This window comes from Barbus barbus, assembly GCF_936440315.1.
Source record: "Barbus barbus genome assembly, chromosome: 40".
In the NCBI taxonomy this organism is placed as follows: Eukaryota; Metazoa; Chordata; class Actinopteri; order Cypriniformes; family Cyprinidae; genus Barbus; species Barbus barbus.
Window position 1 is genome coordinate 16,751,307 of NC_136718.1, and position 26,158 is coordinate 16,777,464.

Here is a 26,158-nt window from a genome sequence, read left to right on the forward strand (position 1 = left end):
GACTTGCTCTCTCCTTAAGTCCACATTCATCTTCTTAGAGGACTCAGAGACTAATCCAAAGCGTTTCACTCAAATGTTAGCGCTGCTCGTTATTTATTTGCAAAAGTCATCATTTGAATCTCCAGTCTAAAGTGATGAGATTGATCTAAAGGCCATGAATTTTAAACAAAAAAAACCTTTCTTGTAGCTTAAAAAGGCTATTTCTTTATCGGTTGTATAGCATAAGTGCCATACCTCAACTACAGTATACAGCAGCTGAAACACAAATAACAGCATCTTACTTACATTTCACCCTGTACAAACTGCCTATCGGTTTTATTGGCTCAGAGGATTAACTAATTGGACTTGGTCTCATTACCCTGACACTCTGGATTCGAAGACTTGTCTCAAAGGTAATCAATCCATACATGGGCAAATATCTGTCAGGCTGCATAAACCCAAGCCTGAAGAAGGAGTAAAATATCAGCTCTACCTACAACACAAAAACCTGACAAAAAACAGCTACAAATTATTGGAGGATTTAGGGGGGTCCGACCTCCCAAATCAAAGTTTTAACCCCCGCAAAGGATGCCAAAACAAACTGTTGAGGGGATCTTATGAAGTATTAGACCAGTTTGATACTATTTTACATAAGGAACATTTCAATATGATTTCAAATGAAATAATAAAAAATTACATTTTCACCTCCTGCCAAATTGACCTTTGCAAATAGCAATTGTGATTAAGGAGGTAACCATAGCAACAGTGTAGCACTCGAACACTTTCTGTTGTCAGTAGCCTATTACATTCGTAAAATATTTATAATTCATTACCTTATTAAAGACAGTACAGCCTATAACCAAATTCAAGCAATTAGGGATGTGCATTTCCATAACCGAGGCCGATGTAATACGCATCTTGATGCATAGCCAATGATACGTTACATTAAAGATATATATGAAGCAGCTACTGATGCTGTGCGATCCGATTTCGATTCCATTCAGCACAATATGCGACTCAATACAATACAATGCAATGGGGGGAATAATATGATGCTATATGCAATTCAAGCTGTTACAGAAGAAGTGTTTTCAGAAGAAATCAATCTACATATGAAATATTGGTAAAATTATTGGTCACTTTCTAAATAATAAAAGAATAGCGCATACACTAATAATTATATAAATAAATCCCTATAACCAATATGTTTTTCTAAGACCATAAATACAGTAAAAAAAAAAAAAGTAATATTGTGAAATAATATTAGAGATATATTGTGAGATAATATTTCAATATAGTTCAGCTTGTCGGGCCAAACTTTGAATATCGTTGCATCTCAGTTACAGTTCTCATATAACATGTAGGTAGAAGACATAAGATGATAAGACTAAGCCCAAGAATGAAAGAAGTTCCTTAAACATTAATTAAAAAAAGCCAGATTTCAACCACCAGCTGAGCAATTGCCATTGAGAACAGCTATCTTTCACAAGCTATTTGTAGCACTTCTTGCAGGACCAGCGCATGTATGTATGCAGACGAAGATGTTTTACCAGAATGATGATTATTAAAAGCTGCTGTTTGCATGTTTAATAGCTGTTCGACCTAAGCAGTGTCAGATCCATAGGAAAGATGCCTTTAAATGATTTTGGCGCTAATCTCATGAGGCCGTTCTCATTGGCAGGCCTCGCGCGGTGCGTTAGTTGAATGGGGTTGCTGTCATTACAGTACCCTGCCCTGCATCCCCCCGCAGAGGCCTTGCGCTGTTTTTCTTAAGCAGCACCAGTGTTCGGAGGGGAAAACCAAGCCGATTTTCATGTGCAAATGTCAGTCAGTCAGCTCCGAGCAATCACAGCCTCGACTCCTCCCGAGGCCCCGCGCGAGACGACGGCTGAATAATTTAGCAGCTCGGTGTCACTGCGCTCAGGGGTCACAACCTTCTAAAGTGATGACAGAGAGCACTCCCCAAATCCCTCCCATTCACTTCCATTACCACTTATTTACCGCCCTCGAATCCAGCCAGACAAAGCCCAAAGCCTCATGGGGGATGGAAATCAGTCGCACAGTCCAAACAGTGTCATAACACATAAAAAAAAAAATACACAACAACATTTTCACAAAGAATCCCTCCAGAGGCCTGCACACGTCTGTCCATGTTCCACACACACACACTGATTCGCAATAGACCCAGGCTCACCTCTTCACAGAACAAAAGGAGCGTTTTTGACAATGAGATGAACTTTGCCTTAATTGCAGTTAAAAATGATAAAAAGAGCAGATAAAAAAGATTTGATATAATCATGGTGGGGAGGTTTGAGCTCGGGAGAGGGCAAACGAAGGGAAGGATTGATTTCTCCAGTGCTGCAGACACATTCTACCTTTCTATCAGTCACATTGAGACATTGTGTCATTCTGCGTGAGGACTCATCTTTCTTCTCAGCTCCAGATGTGACAGGAACATGACAAGAGTGCGAAGTCTGTTGGTGAGACAACCACACACACACACACACACACACAGACGTTCTTCTAGGGAAATGCTGAGACCTGAGAAACCTTCTACAATAATATTGTATTTCTTACTAGTAAGAGAAAATACAGTATGTTGGGTAAATTTGTAAATCAATTACCTCAGATGCAGATTAATAATAGCAATTAATGGCATACATCAATATTTGCTGAAAAAAGCTACCAAATGATGATGATTCAAATCCCAGATTTAAATCACAGTAGTGCTATTTTAGTATCATTTATCATTTATGTTATTGTAATATTTATTAATATTTTTAAATTAGCTTTTTTATATTTTCAGTTTTTATTTTAATTTTAATTTTGAAAAAAGTTTTAGTAGTTTTGTTATGTTCATTTTTTATATTAGTTTTCAATATTTCTATTTAGCATTCATTTATTTTGATTTCATTTGTTGTTTTAGTCATTTTTGGCCTTTTGTTTTATTTCAATTAATTGAAATTGTTTTGAAGTTTAAGTTTCTCATCTAATAATTACATTTTATTTTATTTTGGCTTCATTTGAATGAACAAAAACAAGTTATAATAATTTTGTTAACAATAACAACACTGCATCATTGTGGCAGAGGAAAGCACTGAATAGACATTACAAAAGTGGCTTTAGAAGCCAATATGTTGTTTCTTTATTTAAATATCAATTGACTTTATCAATATGTGGTCACTTTTAGAGCTGTTTACACAGCATTTTTTGCATTGTGTGTTGCACCTTTTCAACACAATTTTCAATGCAAAAAAAAATTAAAAATGAAAATGAGAAATTATACAATCAAATTACAAATGTAATCCAGAAATTTTATTTCCACCCATCTAAATATTTAGATTACTACTAATTATTTACTTTCACCCAGAGACACAAATGGAGTTATCTATTTACCTCTACATTTTCAAGCATTATTCACATTACATTCATATTTTCCTCCTTAGTTAATTTGTATATTCAAACAAATGTTACAAAACACAGGAGTGTGGTTTGTTAGCGGTGCCCTGGGATGTTCCCATGGAGATATCAATATCGTGCACCCTCATTAGAACTCTTGCCTGCATATGCATGAGCATCATGTTTCACGCTGTAAAATCCTTTCCTCATTTTCACACGGATAGCCTCAATTCTGCAGCTTCTCTCTCGCCCTGCACTCTTCTTTACACCTGCTTGTACAGTGTGAATTTCTCTTGAAAATATTGCAATGCAAAACACTGAATATAACATCACATAAGTGCAGAGTGCAGATATTTTTACTGTCACAATCACTTCCATTCATGATTTGTTGCCCATGCATTTGCTTGTCTATTTTAATGAAGATATGATTGAAGAGTTGTTTGCTCATACAGTGTTTCTCTAAAACAAACGTTAGAAGGACATTTAGGAGCTGACTTTAATGCTTTACTGTATAGATTTATTAACATTACATTTATGTTTAAATAAGCATGGTCTGCCAAAAGAAAAAAGTCGTAAATAGAGAAGGAACAAAAAAGCCCTGAGTTTATGAATGAACCATATTTTGACTTCTCTACACTGATATCTGAGCTAGATAAAGAGAACAAGGCATAGGAAGGTGAAGGAGGCATGAGTGATCTTTTTAAATTACAGAGAGCGATTATTTGGTGACTTATGGTTGCTTGCTGTCAGGGATTTCAGGATAAATTGAGGTAAACAAGAATTACACTTTCTCCCTTACCCATCTACCTCGCTTCTCTCTCTCTCTCTCTCTCTGCTCTTGCAAAGTTACATGATTCACTAGCTTGTGATTCACTTTTAATTCATGACCACTTTGCCATAAATATCTGTGTGTATTTGTCTGTTGATTTGTTTGAGTTTGCTTGTCTGTAGTGACCTCTTATTTTTTTAAATATTTATGAGGAAATTCAACTCAAAAATGTTAAATAATACAGTATAATAAGTTTCATTGCAAAACGATAAGCACAGAAAACACAGACGAATCTGTTGAATGATTTAATGGATTAGTTCATCTTCTTTCTTTTTAACTCACTGTAGGCAGGCTGGATTGCTCCAGTCTAATTAACATTCTTTGTTGCATAATATTTCTAATTCAGTAATCTGGCATCAGGATGGTGCTTGGTTTTGTGTAAATGTGTCTGAATTATTCATCCTGTGCCGTCAGTATGAGAATGGTTGAGAGATGGGATGGCTAGGCCTCAGGCCATGAATAATTGATCATATCTGATTAAAGTTTGCCATTGATTAGTCCTTACCTCCGAGTTGATAAAAAGACACACCTGTGCTTGCTTTGCTTTAGCACCCTCTGTTCTGCCTTCCCATCGCCTCTGGATATAAAATTATGCATCTTTTTATTTTAAGCTAAATATTTTTCATCAAAGTGCAGATAATGTTAAAGGAAGAATTCACTCATAAATGAAAATTATTTACTCAGTTTTTGTCTTTCCATCTCCACACAGGTCTTTTCCATACAACAAAAATGACAAAACTCGTGTGCTATATTCCATTCCGATTCATGAACGAGACTTTCAGTCCCATTTCTGAACTAGATCAAGTGGTTCATTAAAAAGAACCATCACAAAAGAATGATTCAGCCGCTGATGCAAATCACTAGCTGTTTACAGGCAAGCAAATCATCTGTTAGTAAGTGAATTGATGGTTTAATTGGAGTGAAAAGCCTTCATGTAAACACCTCAATCGATCCAACTGAACTTGATCCAAAATAAATTGTTAATCTAAACCTATTTGCTCAATTGCATTCAAAAAGACCATGCACACATGCCCAGTTTCTTATTCTGGTTGATGACAGTTGGTGTAAATCAGTTCTGTGAACTGGATCATTAAAAAGAACCAGTATGAGAGGGGGGGGGGGGGGGGGGGGGCTATCCCTTTAAGGGCTCTGTATAGCATCTTACAGGCCTCGTCTTTACTTCATGTGACCCGATCAGTGAAAGCGTTAAAGAAAACTTAATTAAAGTAGATCACAATTATAGGTTCCCAACGAAGGACCACATGATTTCTATCATTACTAAAGCTTGTTATAGAGATTTAAAAGGACAGGTACATCTTCCCCACCGGTTAACTCCAGCTGGTTCTCCTACTGTCACCAACCTGTCAGCTCACTCTAAAATAGTGTCCTGAATGCAAATAGGAGCCTAATGCTAAGTGACACACTGATGGATATCCACGTTAATTCAGAGCCACAGAATGACTGTCACTTACACCAGAACATTTAGCCACCTCCTGTTCCATCCAGTGTTTCCCTGTCTCTCATCCGACTCTGCTGTGAGATCACCCCTATCCACTTGTAACCTTCAAAGCCCAACTAAGGATGGCACTTTGATCTGTCTTCCAGAGCTTAGGAATGAAATGCATGACAGAGAGGCGGTCGAGGAGCGAGAGAACGAGGGAGGGAGTGAGAGTGACAGGTAATGACAGTGGCTACACGCGCTGACCTTTAGAGCGATCACAGAAGCATGACGGCGAGGCTCAAGGTGACAGAGAGAAGAGGGAATTTGGGGGTGGCCGGGTGTTTGGGAAAGAGGTGTGGGACCGTATGCCTGCAATCAGTGCATTGTAGGCCGTTAAAGTATGTTTTGCACCAGTGTTGAACAGAAAAACATTTGCTCGGTTGCAACATCCTGTGAGACAGCATTTTTAGACTGTTCCAAATGTATGCTGACTACTAAGACAGCCTTTCCCCGACTCTTTTGAACTAGGCTATATAACACCACAGCACAATCAGTGAGGCATAAGTACCCTTTCATCAACACCAAAATTACTGTGACTAAAATTACTGTCCATATACATTCAGTGATCACACTTAAGTTCCACAAAGCTTAAGTACACATGTAATGATAATCTTCAGTTCAGTAAGTGAATCAGTGTCAGTTCGGTAAACGCAAAGTTATTAACTGATTCAGTGTGATTCACAAATGCCACGCTTGAATCTGTCTGACAAATTCTTCACTGAAAGAAAATTTGTAGATGTATATAATAGATATATATCCTATATCTATGTCTAAATCATGAACTGCAATGGAAAGATTCTTCAAACTGATTTAAACTGAAATAGAACTGACTTAATAGAGCCGGTGCTCCTGATTCACCAAAAAGAACCGATTTATTAGAGTCATTTATTGCTGAATCGGACTACAGGAAATCGCTGAATGTTTTTTTGTAAGGGATGTATATGGAATTATACATGTATTAAGCAATGGGCATTATCCACTTAACTTTACAGAACTTAAAATAATGTTTGTTTAAAAATTTATTACTTTCATGGATTCATTTATAAAATACAAAAATCGTGGATAATTATTTTAATGAAAAATGTATAAAAACTTTCCAGGTACCCCTGTACCTTCTTACCACTGGTTGGAATCACAGAATATTTTAATTTGGACAAAATCTGATGTTGAATTGCATAGCTGGATCCCTAAAAAATTTGTTAATATATATATCTGGTGCACAGCTAGAGGTATGATTATATAATTTACTACTTCTGTATATGAATAAAATACAAATGACCATATGCATGTGTAATACATCTATGTTTTTCATATTTGAAAGCCCTAAACTGAGTGATAAATGTCTGTTGTATTGTTTAATATGAAAATGACTGTACTTTGCTTACCCAGTCAACCATTTGATCTCACAATGATGTTACTATGAGCTCACAATATTCTCATGGTGTGGTCACAATGTGTGTGTCGCAGTGAGCTAAAAGTGTAACCACACAGCGCTCTCACTGTGTGCTCATACTATGTTCACAACATGAGGTCACTGCACACTCACAGTGCGCTCATACTGTGGTCAATGTGAGGTCACTGCGCACTCGCTGTGCGCTCATACTGTGATCACTGTGCGCTCATACTGTGGTCAATGTGAGGTCACTGCGCACTCGCTGTGCGCTCATACTGTGATCACTGTGTGCTCATACTGCAGTTAATGTGTGGTCACTGCGCACTCGCTGTGCGCTCATACTGTGATCACTGTGTGCTCATACTGTAGTCAATGTGTGGTCACTGCGCATTCACTGTGTGCTCATACTGTGATCACTGTGCGCTCATACTGTGGTCATTGTGAGGTTACTGCGCACTCACTGTGCGCTCATACTGTGGTCATTGTGAGGTTACTGTGCACTCACTGTGCGCTCATACTGTGATCACTGTGTGCTCATACTGTGGTCATTGTGAGGTTACTGTGCACTCACTGTGCGCTCATACTGTGATCACTGTGCGCTCATACTGTGGTCATTGTGAGGTTACTGTGCACTCACTGTGCGCTCATACTGTGATCACTGTGTGCTCATACTGTGGTCATTGTGTGGTCACTGCGCACTCACTGTGTTCTCATACTGTGATCACTGTGCGCTCATACTGTGGTCATTGTGAGGTTACTGTGCACTCACTGTGCGCTCATACTGTGGTCATTGTGTGGTCACTGCGCACTCACTGTGCGCTCATACTGTGATCACTGTGCGCTCATACTGTGGTCATTGTGAGGTTACTGTGCACTCACTGTGCGCTCATACTGTGATCACTGTGTGCTCATACTGTGGTCATTGTGTGGTCACTGCGCACTCACTGTGTGCTCATACTGTGATCCCTGTGCGCTCACACTGTGGTCATTGTGTGGTCACTGCGCACTCACTGTGCGCTCATACTGTGATCACTGTGCGCTCATACTGTGGTCATTGTGAGGTTACTGTGCACTCACTGTGCGCTCATACTGTGGTCACTGTGTGCTCATACTGTGGTCATTGTGAGGTTACTGCGCACTCACTGTGCGCTCATACTGTGGTCACTGTGCGCTCATACTGTGGTCATTGTGAGGTTACTGTGCACTCACTGTGTGCTCATACTGTGATCACTGTGTGCTCATACTGTGGTCATTGTGAGGTTACTGCGCACTCACTGTGCGCTCATACTGTGGTCATTGTGAGGTTACTGTGCACTCACTGTGCGCTCATACTGTGGTCATTGTGAGGTTACTGCGCACTCACTGTGCGCTCATACCATGAGATCACCATATGAGACCACTGTGATAATTGTGTTAGTTCACCGTTATCTAAAATGGATCAGTCATCTCAAACATTTACGAGCACATTCTTGTAAATGATATTTGATATTTCCATCAACAAAGACAATCAAACAAAAAGTCATTTTTTTTCAGCCTGGTGTTGGCATCGGACACAAAAATTTCAACTTGGTGAATAAATTCAGCTTCTGGTGTAGTTAGTGACGACTTTTTGCTTCTTCATCTCTATTTCATTGTGTGTTTGAAAAGACCTGACACGTCCTAAAAACACAAAGAGCAAGGTGTTAACATTACATTTTCCATAGCAGTGTTCAGATGTACAAACCACAACTTATAGACTTACTTTTCAAACATGTCAGGAACACAGGTGGCAACACCTTCTTCCCATCTTTCCCCGTTCGGTTATACAGACAGAGAACATCGTCTGTCGCAATGCTTTTTAAACTCTGTCTCACCATCTCACCTATATTGGAGCGGCCGTGAGTATGGATGAGATAACGTTTCAAGGCTGGAGCACTGTTGTTTAAAAAGTTCCTCATGGGCATCTTCATCTGCCCGCTTCATGAGAACAGACTTAACTTTTGCCAAGTCGTTCATGATGACAGCTTGCCTCTGTTCCAACATTTGAATTTGTTGGAGAATCTTAGTATTCAGATCTGAAAAATTGTAATAATTAGATTCTTATTTAGCCAAGGATGTTTTATTTCTGTAGAATTAAATAATGTCTAATTGATATATCACATACCAAACAATTTCTCCATGGTGACTTTGCATTTTGGTTCCTTTGGTTCCTTCCCTGTTATAAAAATTACATACATAAGGTCAGTTAAATTGTATTTATATAAATCAGTTATATTGTTTGTATAATTGCTTTTTATAAATCAATTAAACTGATTTTTTCCCTAATCATTTTATCCACAATGCACATGTAGGTGGTTCAGAGTTATGCTTTCATTGTGGGGACATTTGGTACAATGTCAAAAACACACACACACACACACACACACACTAAATCCCTTATGGAAAACAGTTATAACTCACCTGAAGAAGCAGAGCTTTTGGGATGATCATCCTCATGCATTGCCACATTTCCCTGAAGAATATCTGTGAGACAGATCATGCAGATGACACAAAATTCTCTTATAAGTTACTTTGTGATAGGCATGTGTTGAAGGGAATATCTATTGTCTCACCTAAGAATACTGGGTTTGGCTGGCTTGAGTTGAAATAACTCTTATCAGGGCTTTCAGTGTTATCATCCAGACAGTCACCTGAACAAAGTGAATTTGAATGATCAAATTAGCTTAACCAGATTCAATTTAAGTAAAAAAAATAAGTTTTTCATACTCCCCAGATGTTTTGACACACGGAACTTTCTGAATAAGTGGACTCTTGACTATTTTCAAGAAAAGACATAAGACATTCAAAAACTGCAAAGAAAATTATAAAGCTGATTCTAAGCTGATCTAAGTTCCTTAGAGAAGTTAAGACACAAGCTTAACATGGTATATGGGAGTTTTGGCCAGCTGAACATTCTTTGTCTTCAGACCAACTCGATTCATTGCATTTCTTGACTTCTTTAAATGCACATCATCTGTTTATCACATGAAAATAAGTAATGATGCTAAACTGTACAGTTGATAATCTATGGGCCAAAGGTCCTTCTTTCCACATCATCAACATTCACTCCTAGATCCACACAATGCATGGTTCAGATTCAAAAGAATGCTATCTGTTTTGTGATGTTCAGGATTTGTCTTCTGTCTAAATGACTCATTGGTTCTGAGATTTCCTTTATACAAAAAAAGCATTTTGCTCTCGTGAACTCCTTTTATATCACAGAAGTCACAGCCATAGCGGCAATTAAACTGAACTATTCCTTTGATGAGGGCTCGTGCTGATGCATCACATATGATGTTTTTAGGACAATTCTCATCCCTTTAAAGCCTGTGTCCATCTGTTCTTGCAGCTCCTCCATAAAATCCCTCAACAACTCCAAATCATCTGGTTTCTTTGCTCCAGAACACAGAGCAACAACAAAAGGACTGCTCTTCAGTTCATCAATGTTGATGACAGCACACTGAAGTGGCCACATTGTGAGGTTTTTGGACTTGAAAATGGGTAACCCATCAATATTCAAAGAAATCTCAAAGTGGTCGTATTTTGAAGTGTCTTGCTCAGACAAAGTATGCGTAATACCTTCCTTTATTCCAAAATATGTGTATTTGCCACCTATCAAAGACAAGATTTTACATTTCAGTGAAATTTCTGATTAACATTGCCAAATGAGTGCATGGACATTTTCAAAGTTAAAATGTACCTTAATTTTCAGTTATTGTCAAACTGCCAGAACGAGGTGTTTTCAACAGTGTTCTTCCGTCTGCTGGAACATCAATATCACATTCCCTCAAAATCTTAAGCAAATGAGTGAGAGAGGTCAAGGAGATGTTGAACTTCATTGCCCACTCAGACAGCTTTTTCTCCAGAGACAAAGCTAGCTCTGTGTCACTCTCACTGGTAACATCCATGGAATCATTTAGTCTATCAATTTCATCCCATAGCACTTGATCTTGCATATTGGTTATGGTATTCCGTTGTGATTCTGAATCATACTGTTCTTGCGAGTCTTCAATTAGATGCTGCTCCACAACATTCAGCATATTTCCTGAGTCGTCTGACTCTGATGAGTAGTCTGATTCAAGTTCTCTGAAGGAGTGTTCACTATCAGAAGTGTTTTCATTTTTTTTCTGAAGAGCAAAAATGATCTTTTTGGATTTTCCACGAGCTTTTTGTTGCTGTCTTTTCAATGCCTTAATTTTTGTTTCCAAATCCTAACAGGTCAAAAATAACTTCTGTATTAGTAAAACATTATATGAGACACATAATTCTTTCACAAACTAAGTTTTTTGTTTGATTACTGTCTTTGATAATTGCTAACTAATTGTTTAAGAAGTGTTCTTTGAACAATTTTTGTGTATCCTAAAGAAGGCTGTGTAGCCTAAAGTACTGTAAATTACACTTTTGTAGATCTACACTTTACATTTTTAATGATGTAGTGTTGTATGACTAATAATCTGATGTCTGGGTAAAGTCGCTTGTTATGTTAATAAGAGAATGAATGTCAGTCACTTTAAGTTTTGGTAAATGGGAAGTGACATTGATGCTTTTAACATAAAACAGCTAGTTCTGCAGATAGAAGTTATTGTTGTTGTTGTTGTTAAAAAAACGAGTCATATAGCTCGGTGAATTAAAGGCTTTTTATCTTTACTATGAGTGTCTAAGAGCAGGCCTATTTCATCTTTTTTATTTGGATATTTACCTCCAGTTATCCAAAGAGCAATGATGATTATGTTGTTAGACCAGTGCAGCATTCTTGCCTATGTTGTTTTACAATGCTTGTTAATTATTGAAATACAAGTATGAATAAAATAAATATAAATATATTGAAATATAAGTTAGTAATGTTGTAATGATCTGACATAACAGGCCTAACTATTCACAAATACTGATATGCAAACTAGCTGCAGCTAGCCATCTGGTGTGATTACTGAAGGCAGGTAAAATGGCTGGTGCACAAGTAGCATGTGTGAGCAGATACTCTGCAAAAAAAAAAGACACATTGCATATCTGAATTATAATATCATCTGAAAATATGTAAATAGCCCACTCACCATTTCTGCAGTGTAACAATTCCTTGCACAACTTATTCTTCTTCTTCTTTACATGTTTTATGGTGGTTGGAAAACCAGCTTAGATGGTGTATTTACCACCGCCAACTGGACAGGAGTGTGAAGCATTCACAATGAGCTCACGCTTTACTCACATGGTGAGGATCACAGTATGAGGATCAGATGAACTCACGCTTTACTCACATGGTGAGGATCACAGTATGAGGATCAGATGAACTCACAATGAGCTCACGCTTTACTCACATGGTGAGGATCACAGTATGAGGATTGTGTGATGTCAATGTGATCATCGCATGATCTCACGTGTTGACTGGGTATGAAACATGATTATTCTTACGTATTGTGTAATCACAATGCATAGTTGCATTGTAACTGTCACATGCCACACATTTCATAACAACAGCATACAAACCACAGCTGGGACTAACTGATTTCAACAAAATTGAAAATACTGGAGTGATGTGCAATGACTGGTGGGTAAATTTCTGTCTCCACTTCCTGTGAAGTGATGTATCGATGTACTCTTATTCCCTATACCATTTGCAGTGCCCTTCAAACTGATCATGCACCCTCCCTTTGGATTGGATTCTCACTTAAGTTGCAGGGCACTTACAGTTGATTGGATCTCACCACATGTGTCCTTCATGAAGAAAACAATCCCATAATGCAATGCAACACACTAAGTGGGGGGAAAAAACATTCAGGTTAGAAGAAAAACTTGTTGGTATTGAATGAAAAATAAATATATGTCTAATAGGTCATTTTTAAAAAGCATTTTAAATAGTATTGTGTGTAGTCCAATATTAAATTGTTTTGCATTTTTGGAGCCTTTATGATGTGCCAACTTTTCCTATGTTTTTTCATTTTTAAAATAGTATTTTTATGCATATGTAACGAAGGCAAGTTAGTAAGAGCTAGCTGGCCTCATTACACATAATCAATCATGATTTTTCTTATGTATGCTAACATAAACCTTTACCTATCAGAGTCAGATAACACTCCCATGCTCTTCACATGAGGAATATTATTTGTGTGCTGTGTGGGATGGCTGCCTGTGTAAACAACTATTTGAATCGCTTCCACTTTACGTTAGGGAGCTGCCTTAAAAGTTGACTGCCCTTAGAGGGGATGAACAGTAATGCAGCTTATTGAAGTTTGCAAGACTTGGCTAAAGACTAGAATACACTGAGCAACCTTTAATATCTGAACACACTTTAAAACACTATAGGCATCACACACTTGCCGGCTGAAAATGGTTATGCTTTCAAAAGAAAGGTACTTTCACTGGGGCTGTTCCCTTAGGTACAAAAGCTCATAGGTACATCTAATTACCCCAAAATGATACATATTAATACTTTAGAAATACATAATAGTGATTTAGAAGTATACTTGAGAATCTGACTGAGGATCACACACTAACAGACTTTCAGGTCATTCCAAACACAACAAACTCAAATGTGTTTCAAATGCAGAAACATATGCCTCATAGAAGACATGTGACATAACAATATTTGTCCTAAAATCAGCTCAAATATAAGCTATTTGATATCTTTCGACTGGTTGAATTCATGTATAGTCCGAGAGGTATACGTGCTCATCATGCATTACACAATTTTCTTTGAAATCAGTCAACTCCAACTGCCTAGAGTCTGCAGACTGGCTGGGTCAGATCAGGGGAAAATATCTGAAAATGTTGTGTATTGTATTCCAACCTTCCTCAAAATGAATATTGGTTTTGAAGAAAATAAACAAAACAGCAATGCACAGGATAAGTGGTTGCAAGAGAACGATCACAGAGCATAATAGTCAGTCCAGGACAAGACTTGGATTCACAGGTAAGAGTGAGAGAAACGATGATACGGAAGAAAAAAAGGAGTGGAGAAGGAGGAGAGGAGACAGGGCTTGTCCAGCTGAAGTCCCCAGTGAGGTTTTAAGTCGCTTGGCCTGCTGTCACTTCTGACAGCCTCGAGCAAACACTCCCCTCCCTTCCCCTCTCCCCTCCAAAAAGCCCACCACCCCGCTGCTCTCCCGCTTGGCCCAGGCCTCAACAGCAGCCCAGTTGTCTGACCGAGCCTATAGAGGCTTCAGAGGAGGGCGGCTGGAATACTAAGAGAGCGAGCATAGATTTTCTGCTGAAATGAGGGGGGTGGGGATGTGGGGGAGATTGAGCTCGGCTACCCACATCAAACTCTCCTCTTCTTTTTACTCTCCTTCTTCCTCTGCCTGCACTCTAGAGGGACCCTCTGTTTGTCAGCCAACCAGTCGAGCGTCTCATCCTAAACTCCCCTTTTTCTCTCTCTCTTTCTATTGCTCTCTCTGCTTTAATCTGCCTTCACTCTTGTTACGGTTAACGGAGGAAACAGCCTGTTGATAAAAGCAGTAACGGAAAAGGAGTGAGAGATGCTGCTTTGTGATATGTGATGGAAGCTAAAGGCTCCTTAATGGAGTGAGCGGTGCAAAATAAAAAGAGAAACGGGCACAACTAATTGCACCAAAGAGATGTTCCTAATAAGACAGACAAAGGGTGCATAGAATGCCAATGAGAAGGCCGACAGAGAGCCTATGAGTAAAGGGAGGAGGAGATAACCTGTGATTTGAAGAAAAATAAATGCACAGTATTAGAATTTTGAGGGAAAGAAAAAAAAAACTTGTTATAAGAGGTGCAATATTTGAAACGAGAGAGAACTTTCTCTGAAAATATAAAGTCAACATGAAACGACATTCACAGCCCATTTTCTTCAATAATGTGACATATTTCTGAGTGAGTTTTATATTTTGGTGAAAATTAGTGACTATTATTAAGACCATTAGTATTATGAATAAAATAAACGTATCATGAGTCCATTTTGATTTGATTTTGACTTTAAGATATTAATTTCCTTTTAAAACATAAATCTTTATATCTTATTATGCTACATGTTGGAATTGTCCGCTGTCAGATGTTCATTCTGTTGTCATTATTCCTGACTCTTCTTTATTTCAGGTTCTTCCTGTGGTTTCCTGCACCTGTAGCATCCCCTCCCTCTCATGCTCTGAAGTGAGTGTAAATGTGAAAACCAATGCATGAGTACATACACATGCGTAGTGAATTATGGATCCGCACGGCTCTAAGACTCTGAGGTAATGCTTCAATGCCACTCCTCGTTTATCTCTAATCAATGTAATACATGCTCAGAATCAACTGAAATCAAACCCTCTGTTTTGTTTTGAGCATTCGGAAGTTTAAAGATTTACCACCTGCTGTCTTAAAGGTAAATGTTTATTCAACTTTGTATTCCAAAATGTTTAGTCTGATTCTTTTGAAATCCTGTGTGGTCGTCCAAAGTTGAAAACAAAGCTGAAATCAGGCAGATAAATGAATTGTGTTTAAAATGTAGTGTTAGGGCTGTCAAAGTTAACATGTTCTAAATTAATATGTGAATATGTTTTTAAAAAATTTTGGATAAAATTTTTTATTTTTTTAGTAAAACGTTTTAATGGAAATAAAATATTTCGGCAACATTTTTAACAGATTTTCAGATTTTTTTTTTTTTACATAGCATACTTTCTATTATATTCTGTCTTGTCTATCGTCTGTGAAAAACATTCAGGGAAGATTTTTTATTTATTTATTGTAGGCCTACTTCCTACTAGGTACTTTTACATATGATAATAAAAATGACACTGACTTGAGAGGGCTCGCTGTAAGGAAATTGTCATGTTTAGGGGTCTTTGAAAAGTTTGAAAACCCCTGGCTTGAGCTATTATATTGCTGTTCCAATAGGCTCCACATGTAAATCTCTTCACAAACAGACTTTATAGAGTTAGGAAATTTGACAGTTTGTGAAGATGTTTGCTACATCATTGCGGAGGCAACAAGGGATCAGCCATTCTTAAGGAAAAACCTCAGCAGCACGTTCGAGGGCCGATATTAGACATGAATTTCAAAATGGGCCATTGGAATTCTGTCATGGTTTGATAATCCACAGAACTGGCTTACTTGACCCTGGTCCTCGAGGGCAGGAGTGCCTTAAGATTTTTCCTCCGGCAAATCTGCGCACCACCGAGATCAATCAATAATAATTTGGATACAACTCATCTAGCTGAATCTCTTTTACACGCAGTATCGACGGTCTGGAGCTGTGAGGGTTTTGACGCAAGAGACGGCAACAAACAGACACGGAAGATCCAGAGCCTGTGCTCCTCCACATACACTTTGATTTTCCTCTCACACACTTTGCGTTTGAAAGATTTATATATTCAAATCCGCTCCTGTGGTCCTTCTCTCCCCATCAGCCTCAGTGTTTCTCTGACAGGTTCTGCCGAAATCCCAGGCACACGCTGCCAACCTCCACCTTGCTTCCACTTGTGTTCCCCAACCCAGCACCCCTCGTGTCGATCTCTCTCTCCACGCTCTCAGAAACTGCGGGCTGTGTCCAGCCGCCCACTGCTCGCTCCACGCGCGTGTGTGGGGGGGATCAGTGGGGAGAGTGGGCCGCGGATCGATTTCTGGAGATGTTATATGACAAGTCAGGTCTCAGCTCTGCCTGTTTACAGCGCATTCGCAGCAAGCCTTCCCACTTTGAGCTATATCAGACAAATTGTTTGTTGTGAGCGCACGTACATGCTAGCGTGTTTGCTTTTGCTCCGAGGCATCCGAGTGTGTTTTCTCATTTAAAATCCGTTCTCTAAGGTTTAGGAATATTACAATATGCATCGGATTGGTTATTGTACCTCTAATTGTGGCCGGTAAATGCCTTCTGTGTGGTACCCGTGAGAATACCCTTGAGTTTGAATCATGGTTATTTGCCCATTCATAATGTGGTGGTGGGGGGGGATTCATGTGCTCAAGCGTGCCGACAGATTGGGTGTCTGAGTGCTTTCTGAGGGCTATTTTAGCGAACGCAGTGCATCTGGAGGAAGGCGTCCACCAACTGTAGCAGGTGGATCGGTGACTGTGGGGTGGTGGGGGTCCGACACGATTCACCCTCGAGCCCGCCACGCTTTCGACCTGCTTTCATACAAATCCCCTTAACCCCCCAACACAAACACACACCCCATTGTTTGAAGTGCCACGGCACTGAGACGTCACCCGGGCCGTTTGGTGAAGATTAGAACTGACAATGTTGCTTCCCTCTCTGCCTTGATCAATCAGCCAGTCACCAGATCAGATCTAATTCGAACTGAACGGTGTTGGCTGGAGTGAGTTGTTTGCACCCTTTGTCGTGGCAAAGGGACTTTGTTGTAAAAAAGAATGTCTTTTGCCTATACTAATTGAGGACATTTTTTGTGGAACACAAAAGAAGAGATTCTGAAGAATGTTGGGGTTATAACAACATTGGACCCCATTGGGATTCATTGTATGAAAAAAACACACTTTTAAATTATTTCTGTTTTACACATAAGAAAGAAAGTCATGCAGGTTAAGTAAATAATCACAAATTGTTCATTTTTGGGCACACTATCTCTTTAAATTTGGATGCTTTATTTTATAGGCCCTCTTTTCCATTATTCATTAGCTGGAAATTAATGAAAATTAGCTGGACCAAAGGACATGAAGATCAGCTTTTTATTTCTACACTAAAATGTTCTGCATTCAGCTCTCCACACACAGCTCTCCGCTGTTCTTGCGGCTCCTCCCTGGGGCTCACATGTGAAGTGCATTTGATTGTCAGGTGCTTTGATTATATTTATCAAAGATGCAATGATACCATCGTTGTTAACTTGCTTCTGATAGTTATAGAGCACTAATGTAAAAAAAGACTGTGGAGTGAATTTGCTATATGAGGAATGAGCTACCTTTCCAATGAGGCATTGCGATTACTTAATGTCTTTATGAGCGAGTCACTGAATTATTTAGGCTACTGATTCATCCGAAAACATTGATTCATGCAGAAGTGGAAGAAGACTCTCTTATGAGTGAGTCATTGAATAATTCACTTAAAACTGCAGTCCTTAACTTTTTTTAGTTAAAAATTATCCAAAATCAATTTTTGAGCAAGTACAGTGTTCAAAACTATCCCCTTACTTTCGCCCGATTCACTACGGTAAGCTTATAATAATGTTTTCTAATTTGAGTGGTACTGGTAGGAATTCGTGGGAAATTCGAACATGCTGCTGCTTCACGTCTGTAAACATAAACAAATTGTCCCGGCTAGTAGGCTGTATGGCATGTGAGGACCCTGCAGGTATCAGATCGTTTATAGCGTTTTCTCACAGCAACTGAGACATTTTTATCATTTTGATGGCAGATTGTAATCCAGAAAGGATTATGTGTTTATCAAACACATGTGACTGAAATTAAATGATATTACAGATAGCCTGGGATTACACAAGATTTGTATTTTAAAGAGAACCAGTTCAAAGGAAGAATAATTTGCTTTTTGGGTTAAAAGAATTTCTTAATATGAAATTCGAATGGTATGACAATTATATACATAAAAAAGGTTACTATACATTAAAAAATTATCATTTAAATTACAATATTGTTGGTTACTTTAGTTTCCACTAAAGAAAAAAGATCTACATCTTCAAGCAACACTCAGTAGTGTGTTTATTCTTGAATGAATATATATAATTTTTTTAAGTTTTAATAACATGACTTATGAACATATTTAGCCTTATAGAGCTCATGGTAGTAACTTTTAAGGATTATATGTTATTGTTAAAAAAAATTATCTGTCTGTTGACAAAAATGGATTTATTACTTGAACTGTTGTTCTGCCATGTTCTCAGACTGGAGAAGCCTGGCTTTATTCAGACACAGTTCTGCAGCTACAACATCACTGGAGCTTATGGAATGGCTTCTGTCCTTTGCTTTAAGATCTTCCAGCACAAGATCAGAATAGTTAATGCGTTTGGGTGGAGTGAAAAAAAAAACAAGCTCTCTCTGCCTCTTAGTGTCCATCATGTGTCATGGCTGCTCCTGGGTTTTGTGTTCTGTCTGGCTGAATCTCCTGCTCCAGCGGTTGCTGTTGCCTCTGTCCCTCAGAGGCAGAATGGTCCATAGCCTTCTCTCTCAGTCCGGTTGAGTTCAGCCCTACTTTTCTCCTGACACCTAACACACCTCTGTGTTGTTGTCTCTCGTCACTCTCACGCAGGGCTCAGGTGTGCTTGAATGGCATAGTTATTTTAGTTTAAAAAAACATTTGTGGTGAAACAATTTTTACTCAGAAATTGCTATCAAATTTCACAAATAATTACAAAGAAATGTCAAGTAACACATGTAGTTAAATGTGAAATTTGGTTTACAACTTTATTTTCTTTACAGTGTAACAGATAGTCACATATAGCCTACTGTGAACACATATAGTACCCTATTGTCAAAAATCGTGTAGACAGGTAAAAATGTTTAGTGGATTGTTTTATAACATTACACAAATCCTTTTTCAGACACAAGGTATGCTTGCTTATTGATCTTAGTATTTAGTTGTGCACTTGCAGCATAGTCTATCCACTCTCATGAAACATTTCACATTCAGCCTTACAGCCTTAAATTCACAGTTTAATCCAGTATACTGTGGGCTCTGTAATAAAACACGCAGTTAGCTTCCAGGCTTGCCCTAAATGTTATGCTATTGCTGACATTAAAATGGACACATTTGATATCTCTGGCTTGTTTGATTACCATGGGAACCAGCAAATTCAGACCGGCCCCTAAACAACCAGAGGCTGATGAAGACAAATGTGCAAACCCAGGTTGGCAGAATTGCTTTCTCGCTGAGTGTGATCGGCCACGCTTGAGAAGGCGGAACCAGGGGTTGTGATTTATCGTTTCGTGTTGTCCCTAGACCACCACTGTCTGCTGCTTCTCCATGACTTAATTACCCCAACTGTGTTTATTAGAATAGTCACACTACCTATAATACATCATCGGCGCTGAGGGGAGCGGGACAGGAGATAACACTGCTCTGTGTGCTCTTTATTTGCAAGCAGGGCAGCTATTTTGAATTTTGGAAGCATAACTTAAATAGCTACATGAAGTAACAGATATTAAAGTTAGCGTGAATGTTATGTAACTTAACTGGTAGAGGGCACTAGTAAGGTCATTGGTTCAATTCAGGGAACAGATAAATATTTACAGATATGGTAAATGCACAAACGTCAATTAAATGCATACGAGTCATTCAACAATTTAGGGTACATTTCATCTCCAATGATAATATCTATCTATCTATCTATCTATCTATCTATCTATCTATCTATCTATCTATCTATCTATCTATCTATCTATCTATCTATCTATCTATCTATCTATCTATCTATCTATCTATCTATCTATCTATCTATCTAATGCCTAAGGCAATAATTAACAATGTGTCTAGTCAATGTTACTTGTGATTTTTGTTGTTGATTTTTAATACCTACAATGCAGCTTCGGATATTCTTTGTGAAATGTAGCCTACCTTCAATTATAGAATGAGCTGTAAGCTTGATCAGAGTTTTTGTTGTTGTTTGTGTGTTTTAAGAAAAAATCCATATGAGAAAGTGAGTGGTAAGTAAAATGAACAAATGTTAATTATCATTATGGACATTTAGAGAAAGCACATTCAGAATTTTTTAGCATAGTGTAACATTAGCCATAGCATGTCACTGACTGGACAATCCACAGGTCAGTGCTTATGACTACCCACAGATCAACTCAAACTGAGAAACTATACTTAATGTCACTAATGATGGATGAGAACATTATGTATGCGTGTATAACCTATGCAAATATCACAATCTGAACAACAGCTTCTTTTAAAATAACTGCTTTGTTCCAGATTATGCAGTCAACAGATGTCTCATCTAAAGCTAGTTAACATTTAGAAAGGGGTTCAAATAAACAGATCTCTCATTATCTAATCCATGCTAATTGGAATCGCTAAGAAGCCGTACATTAACATACATACTGGCGCCCTCTACTGTTCATGCTTTAGTAGTGACATAAAAACAGCACTTTGGCAACGTGAATAAGACTTTTCAATTTACAGTTCACATGGCATTTGTGAATGGTAGAAGAGTGATCCTGAAATTTTTAATAGCTACAGAATAACATAACTGCAATTACATAAATGTTATGCCCAGTTAATAGCATTTAGTATAATTTAGCATTACACGGTGCTGCATAATAGCATTTACTGTAAAATCCACCACAGAACTGCATGATTATTAACCAGCACAGTGTTTCTTTGAAGCTGTCATATTTCTTTAGATCACTAGTACTTGTGCAAAACTGGACAGTGACATCAATACACTATAAAGTATCGTGGTGTGCACAGTATTAATAGCCACTGAAGGAGATGGCAAAAGGTCGGCACAGTCACCGGAAGTGGCGTTTTTTGTCAAGATGCACCTTCCATTTAGTTTTAATTATCTAGCCAGAGGTCACTGATGTTGTTGGTGTCTAGTTGACACTAATTGGCCTAAGGTGAAGAGAGCTTTCACTATGCGACAGACAGCAGAGGGGTCAGGCTATGAGGTGGGTCGTGACAAACAGAGACAAGGACGAAAATAACGATGGGGAGCAAAGCAGGCCGATAATATGTGTGCAGACAGTTGCATGCGCTGCCGAGGAAATAGGGCTGTGTACATACAGAGAGTGGAGCTCATTAAAGACAGGCCGATGCAGCGTCTTGGCTGAAGTTGCCTTATTGATTGCTATGGTTTATTTAAGTTAGGACGAGTGGTTGGATTATTTACAGGATATGAGGGAAGTTTCTTGAAAATGGAGGTATTGATTTTGTCCAAGAAAATCAGGGTACATGAATAGGTGCCACCAGAGCACCAGGGCTTTCTCTTAAAGGCATAGAGAAATGGCTTTCAGCATTTAATTGCAAGTCCTTTTATTTCAAAGAAATGCCAACAAAACCAATTTCAACTGTCTTTACAATAACCTTGACTACTTTATTCATTCTTAATTTAATTGGATGCCTTCATTTAATTTTTTAATGAAGTGACCTTTAATACTACTAAATAAAAAAAGAATTATAATTATTTATTTTTATTATTTATGTATTTATTTTTATATATATTTATAAGAAAACTCTTTCTAAATGTTTTAGATAGCTAGCTGGATAGATTGATTGACTGATTTAAAATTTTAGGGCCCTTTAATGTTATTGTTTCATTAAACGAATGTGTATTATTTTGTTATATATAATATTATATATATAAAACTATATAAGAAATGACTTAACATGATAACGAAATAACATATAGATAAAACTTATACCTTGTTTATTTAAAAAGATAGATAGATTTAAGGTTTTGCAGTTTCTTTTTTGGTAGTGTGTGAATGTCGTATATTCTAAACTCTTGAACTCTTGAATGTGTTATTCTAAACTCTAAAAAAATAAAGATTCTTTGTTGACATCTATGGTTCCATGAGGAACCGTTAATATCCATGGGAACTGTCCATTGCACAAAACCTTTATAATGGCTCTTCAGATAAAAAAAAATAAATAAAAGTTAATTTGTGTGTTTTCGTCCATCTTAATGAAAGTGTGTGTGCTGTAGTCCAGCTGAAGTCAGCTATGCTCAGCTCAGCATGTGCCTCGCAGGCTCACAGACTCATCACTCCTGTGAAGGACTAACTTCTCTTGGCAGTTCTACAGCATATCAGCAAAAACCTTGATGTTTGCTAAGAACATAAATATAAATGTACCCTTGTAAGCCGATGGAATACATCATGGAGGTATTTGAATTCACATGAAATACTCTGTGGTGAACTTCTCTCTTCTTCTTTTTTCTATCGAAGGTTTAACTTTTAAAAAGGGTTATTTTAAGCTAAAATAAGGAGTACAGCAAATATAGGCTAGACTGGCAATTATGCTTGAAATAAAAATGATAACTTGTTAAAGTTACAGCGCATCTTGTGACTTCAGCAGATGGTTGGCTAATTCTCACTCTCATTCTCCTGGAGTTACCCACCTTCCACTTCCAGCTGAAATGTCAACAGATCATGATTACAGCATCACATTCAGTGTTCACTCCAAATGTTTCTCTCACCGTGGGAAAATGAAATATCCTATAGTCATAATTCACTCCAAAATTGTGTCATAATCTACATAATGTGGTTCTAAACCTATGTGAGTTTCTTTTGTGGAGTGCAAAACAAAAACATATCTATGTGTTGTTATGGTCCTTAAAAGAAAAGTCAATGGGGTCCAATGTTCTTTTGTCCACTACATGGACAAAAACAGTTGAAACATTCTTTAAAATATATAGATTTTTTATCTCGCAGAAGAAAGTAGATCATCCAGGTTTTGAATGACATGAGGAGGAGTAAATTATGACAAAATGCAGTTAGTTAGGGAATGCAGTTAGCATAAATTAAGTAAAAAAGTCCAAGTCAAATCTATACTGTCTGTATTTATAATTAATAGTTTTAGGAGTAAAAATGTTGTGTAATCTACTGAAAAATGTGAAGAATGAACAGGCCCAGTTTTTCAAAATACAACATGGTTTAATTCATCACTATGTATACAAAATGTGATATTGTCAAGAAATAAATGTAAAGCCGTTCTTTGTAACCACATAAAACCATCAAAAAGCCTTCACATAACCTAAACATAAATGAGCAATCTATGAACTCTCCGGAGAAGCCTCATGGAAAACAATAATTTATTGTGCCAGTGAATATTATTCAGGTTTCAGGATAATCTGGTACGTCAGTCATGGAAGAACAATATCGTCCTGAGCCAACAGTGCAGAGATCCTCATAGAGGCTTCCTCTTAAATCCAAACACTACAACAAAAATTATCATCTCATATAGTGCTGGAATCACACTGAAATATAGAGAGAAAACATGATTGCAAAAAGTTTTTTAAAAGACAAAATTAAAGAGAATTTATTAATAAGACCATTTATATTCACAGTTATGCATTGACAGTTACTTATTTACTGACTGACCTACAGAAGCCAAAGATCCACCAGTAGATGCTGCAGGTCCATTGCTCAAACAAGAAGAAGATCAAAGCCACAGAGCCACTGGCATGACATCCAATAGCTACAAAGTGATGGTTAAAAAAAATCTGTTCCAGTAATTTGATTATTGCATATCAGTAACAACGAGAAATGACTAACTGCTATCATTGGGAATACCACTGTAATGGTCAAACACTGCATTAAGTACTGCATTCGTTTTTTGGACTGCTCTGAGGCAATAAAGGTAAAGATATCCATCTTCTGAAGTGGACAACCAAATAAGTTCAGCCTGTGGTGGTAAGGATACATAGAAGAGCTTGATTGATGTTGAACATAGAGACTCCACAGAGGAACCCAACCAGCTCGACAGCAAACAGGCCCAGGGTCACGGATAATGCCACTACAAGGCTGCCCTCCAAAAAAATGGTTAGAAACGATTAATGAGTATGTATATATGAATTAATTAGCAAAATCAGATAACTCAGTTTTTAACAATTCTCAGAAATCATATTTTTTCATTGTGCATTCCAATTAATCTCAATCCAATTGCAGTTGGGCTATTTTGACTAGGACACAATAAAAACATGATAACATAATAAAAAACATGATTTTTGAAAATAAAAAAAATGGAGTTCTTTGTTTTTGTAAATAAACTCTTCATATATATAAATACTTTACTTACTTTTACTTTTGTCATTTAGCAGACGCTTTTGTCCAAAGCGACTTACAAATAAGAAAAAGTAACTAAAACTAAAAGTTACAACTCTATAAATACTATATACCTACATATTTAAAAAAATAAAGAAATTAAATAAAATTGACATGCATATAACATTTCAATAATAAACAAATAAATGGAAAAACTAAAATAAAAAGCGATACTTCTATCCCTTGCCTTATATATATATGAATATATGGGGTTAAAGATGAGATGTCCCATTTTGGTGTCTGCCACAACACTTACAAAAGTGATTTTATGTACATAGAAAGCATATTAAATGCAAGTAAAGTGTCTATTTTAATGTTCAGATAACTTTTGTGAAAAAAAAAAATATGGGTGAAAATGTTCCATCATCATTCAGTGTAACAGATCTATTAAATGTAAAAAAAAACAACAACATATTTTGACCTAATGACAGGTAATTCGTTTTGGGGCTGCATTCTGATCCTTAAAGTTTTTTAAATTAGGGTTTTTTTAAAGTTTGGGGAATTCCATTTTTATTTAGCAAGGATGCATTAAATTGATCAAAAGTGACAGTAAATACATTTACACCGTTACAAAAAAAAAAAAAACTAATTCAAATATTTTTTTTTTCTTTTAAACGAATCCTGAGGAAAAAAAAATCGTTGTCATTGGCCTACATACTTATGAAGCAATTGAGAATACACAAGTTCTGTTAACCTACCGTGTGTCCTCGAACCTGTATTCTTCATTAGTGTAATCCAGGGGTAGGCAGGCTCTGACACTGTTCTCCTGTGGAATTAATCACAGAACTGATAGGTTGATTTCCTGCAATACAACAGTGATTAAACACAGGAGAAGTTCTTACCCGAGACCAGAATATGATGATGACTATTACAAGGTGCGCGATGAGAGTCAGGAAACGGGCTGGCACCAGACTACTTACCACCGACATTGAACTAAACAGAAAACAACATAATGTGAGACTGAACTGTGCAAACGACACTAAAAGCCTTATGCGTTTTATAAATTAGCGCTTTACACAAAAGGTGTGACACTAACCGCGGATGCACGTACCAGCTGTCTAAAAGGTGTTAAATCCTGCTAATATAGTTAAGTTGGCGTGCAGAACGTGAGTTTGTTTCTAACAGATGACAAAGCAGAACATAAACATAACGCTTTTAGGCAAAAGTTATACTTATCTACAAAACCTGTGGATAGTCTTCGGCTATAACGTTAAACTTCAGGTTGCTACGACAACACTCTTCTTCTGTTTGGGGAATCGGTTATGTACTTAAAACTGACCAATAAACAGCTTTATGCTGCCACCTACTGGCAGGAGGCGCTATGTGACTGGTTCTCAACATGCACAATATCTTAATTATTTAAAAACAATTC

The 26,158-nt window shown here is 37.6% G+C and overlaps 1 protein-coding gene and 1 long non-coding RNA gene across 7 annotated transcripts; both read right to left on the reverse strand.

The window, feature by feature from the left end:
- Positions 1-6,585: 6,585 nt before the first annotated feature.
- Positions 6,586-12,234, reverse strand: LOC306859196. Its single transcript, XR_013783278.1, has 7 exons — positions 12,171-12,234; positions 10,820-11,330; positions 9,693-10,731; positions 9,541-9,603; positions 9,245-9,295; positions 8,843-9,155; positions 6,586-8,760 (listed from the first exon to the last, which is right to left on the reverse strand). It is a non-coding gene; the product is annotated as an uncharacterized lncRNA (long non-coding RNA).
- Positions 12,235-23,600: 11,366 nt separating this feature from the next.
- Positions 23,601-26,041, reverse strand: LOC306859592 (transmembrane protein 107-like). Of its 6 annotated transcripts, none has more exons than XM_079400700.1 (6): positions 25,838-26,041; positions 25,629-25,719; positions 25,485-25,552; positions 24,386-24,486; positions 24,064-24,160; positions 23,601-23,898 (listed from the first exon to the last, which is right to left on the reverse strand). In XM_079400700.1, exons 2-6 carry the CDS (start codon positions 25,713-25,715, stop codon positions 23,886-23,888), a joined length of 366 nt encoding a protein of 121 aa, XP_079256826.1. In that variant the 5' UTR covers positions 25,716-25,719; positions 25,838-26,041; the 3' UTR covers positions 23,601-23,885. The 6 variants fall into 6 exon arrangements, with proteins under 6 accessions (XP_079256826.1, XP_079256825.1, XP_079256824.1 ...); XM_079400699.1 differs by having other exon boundaries at positions 23,601-23,939; positions 25,972-26,036; XM_079400698.1 differs by having other exon boundaries at positions 23,601-23,939; positions 25,838-26,036.
- Positions 26,042-26,158: the final 117 nt, after the last annotated feature.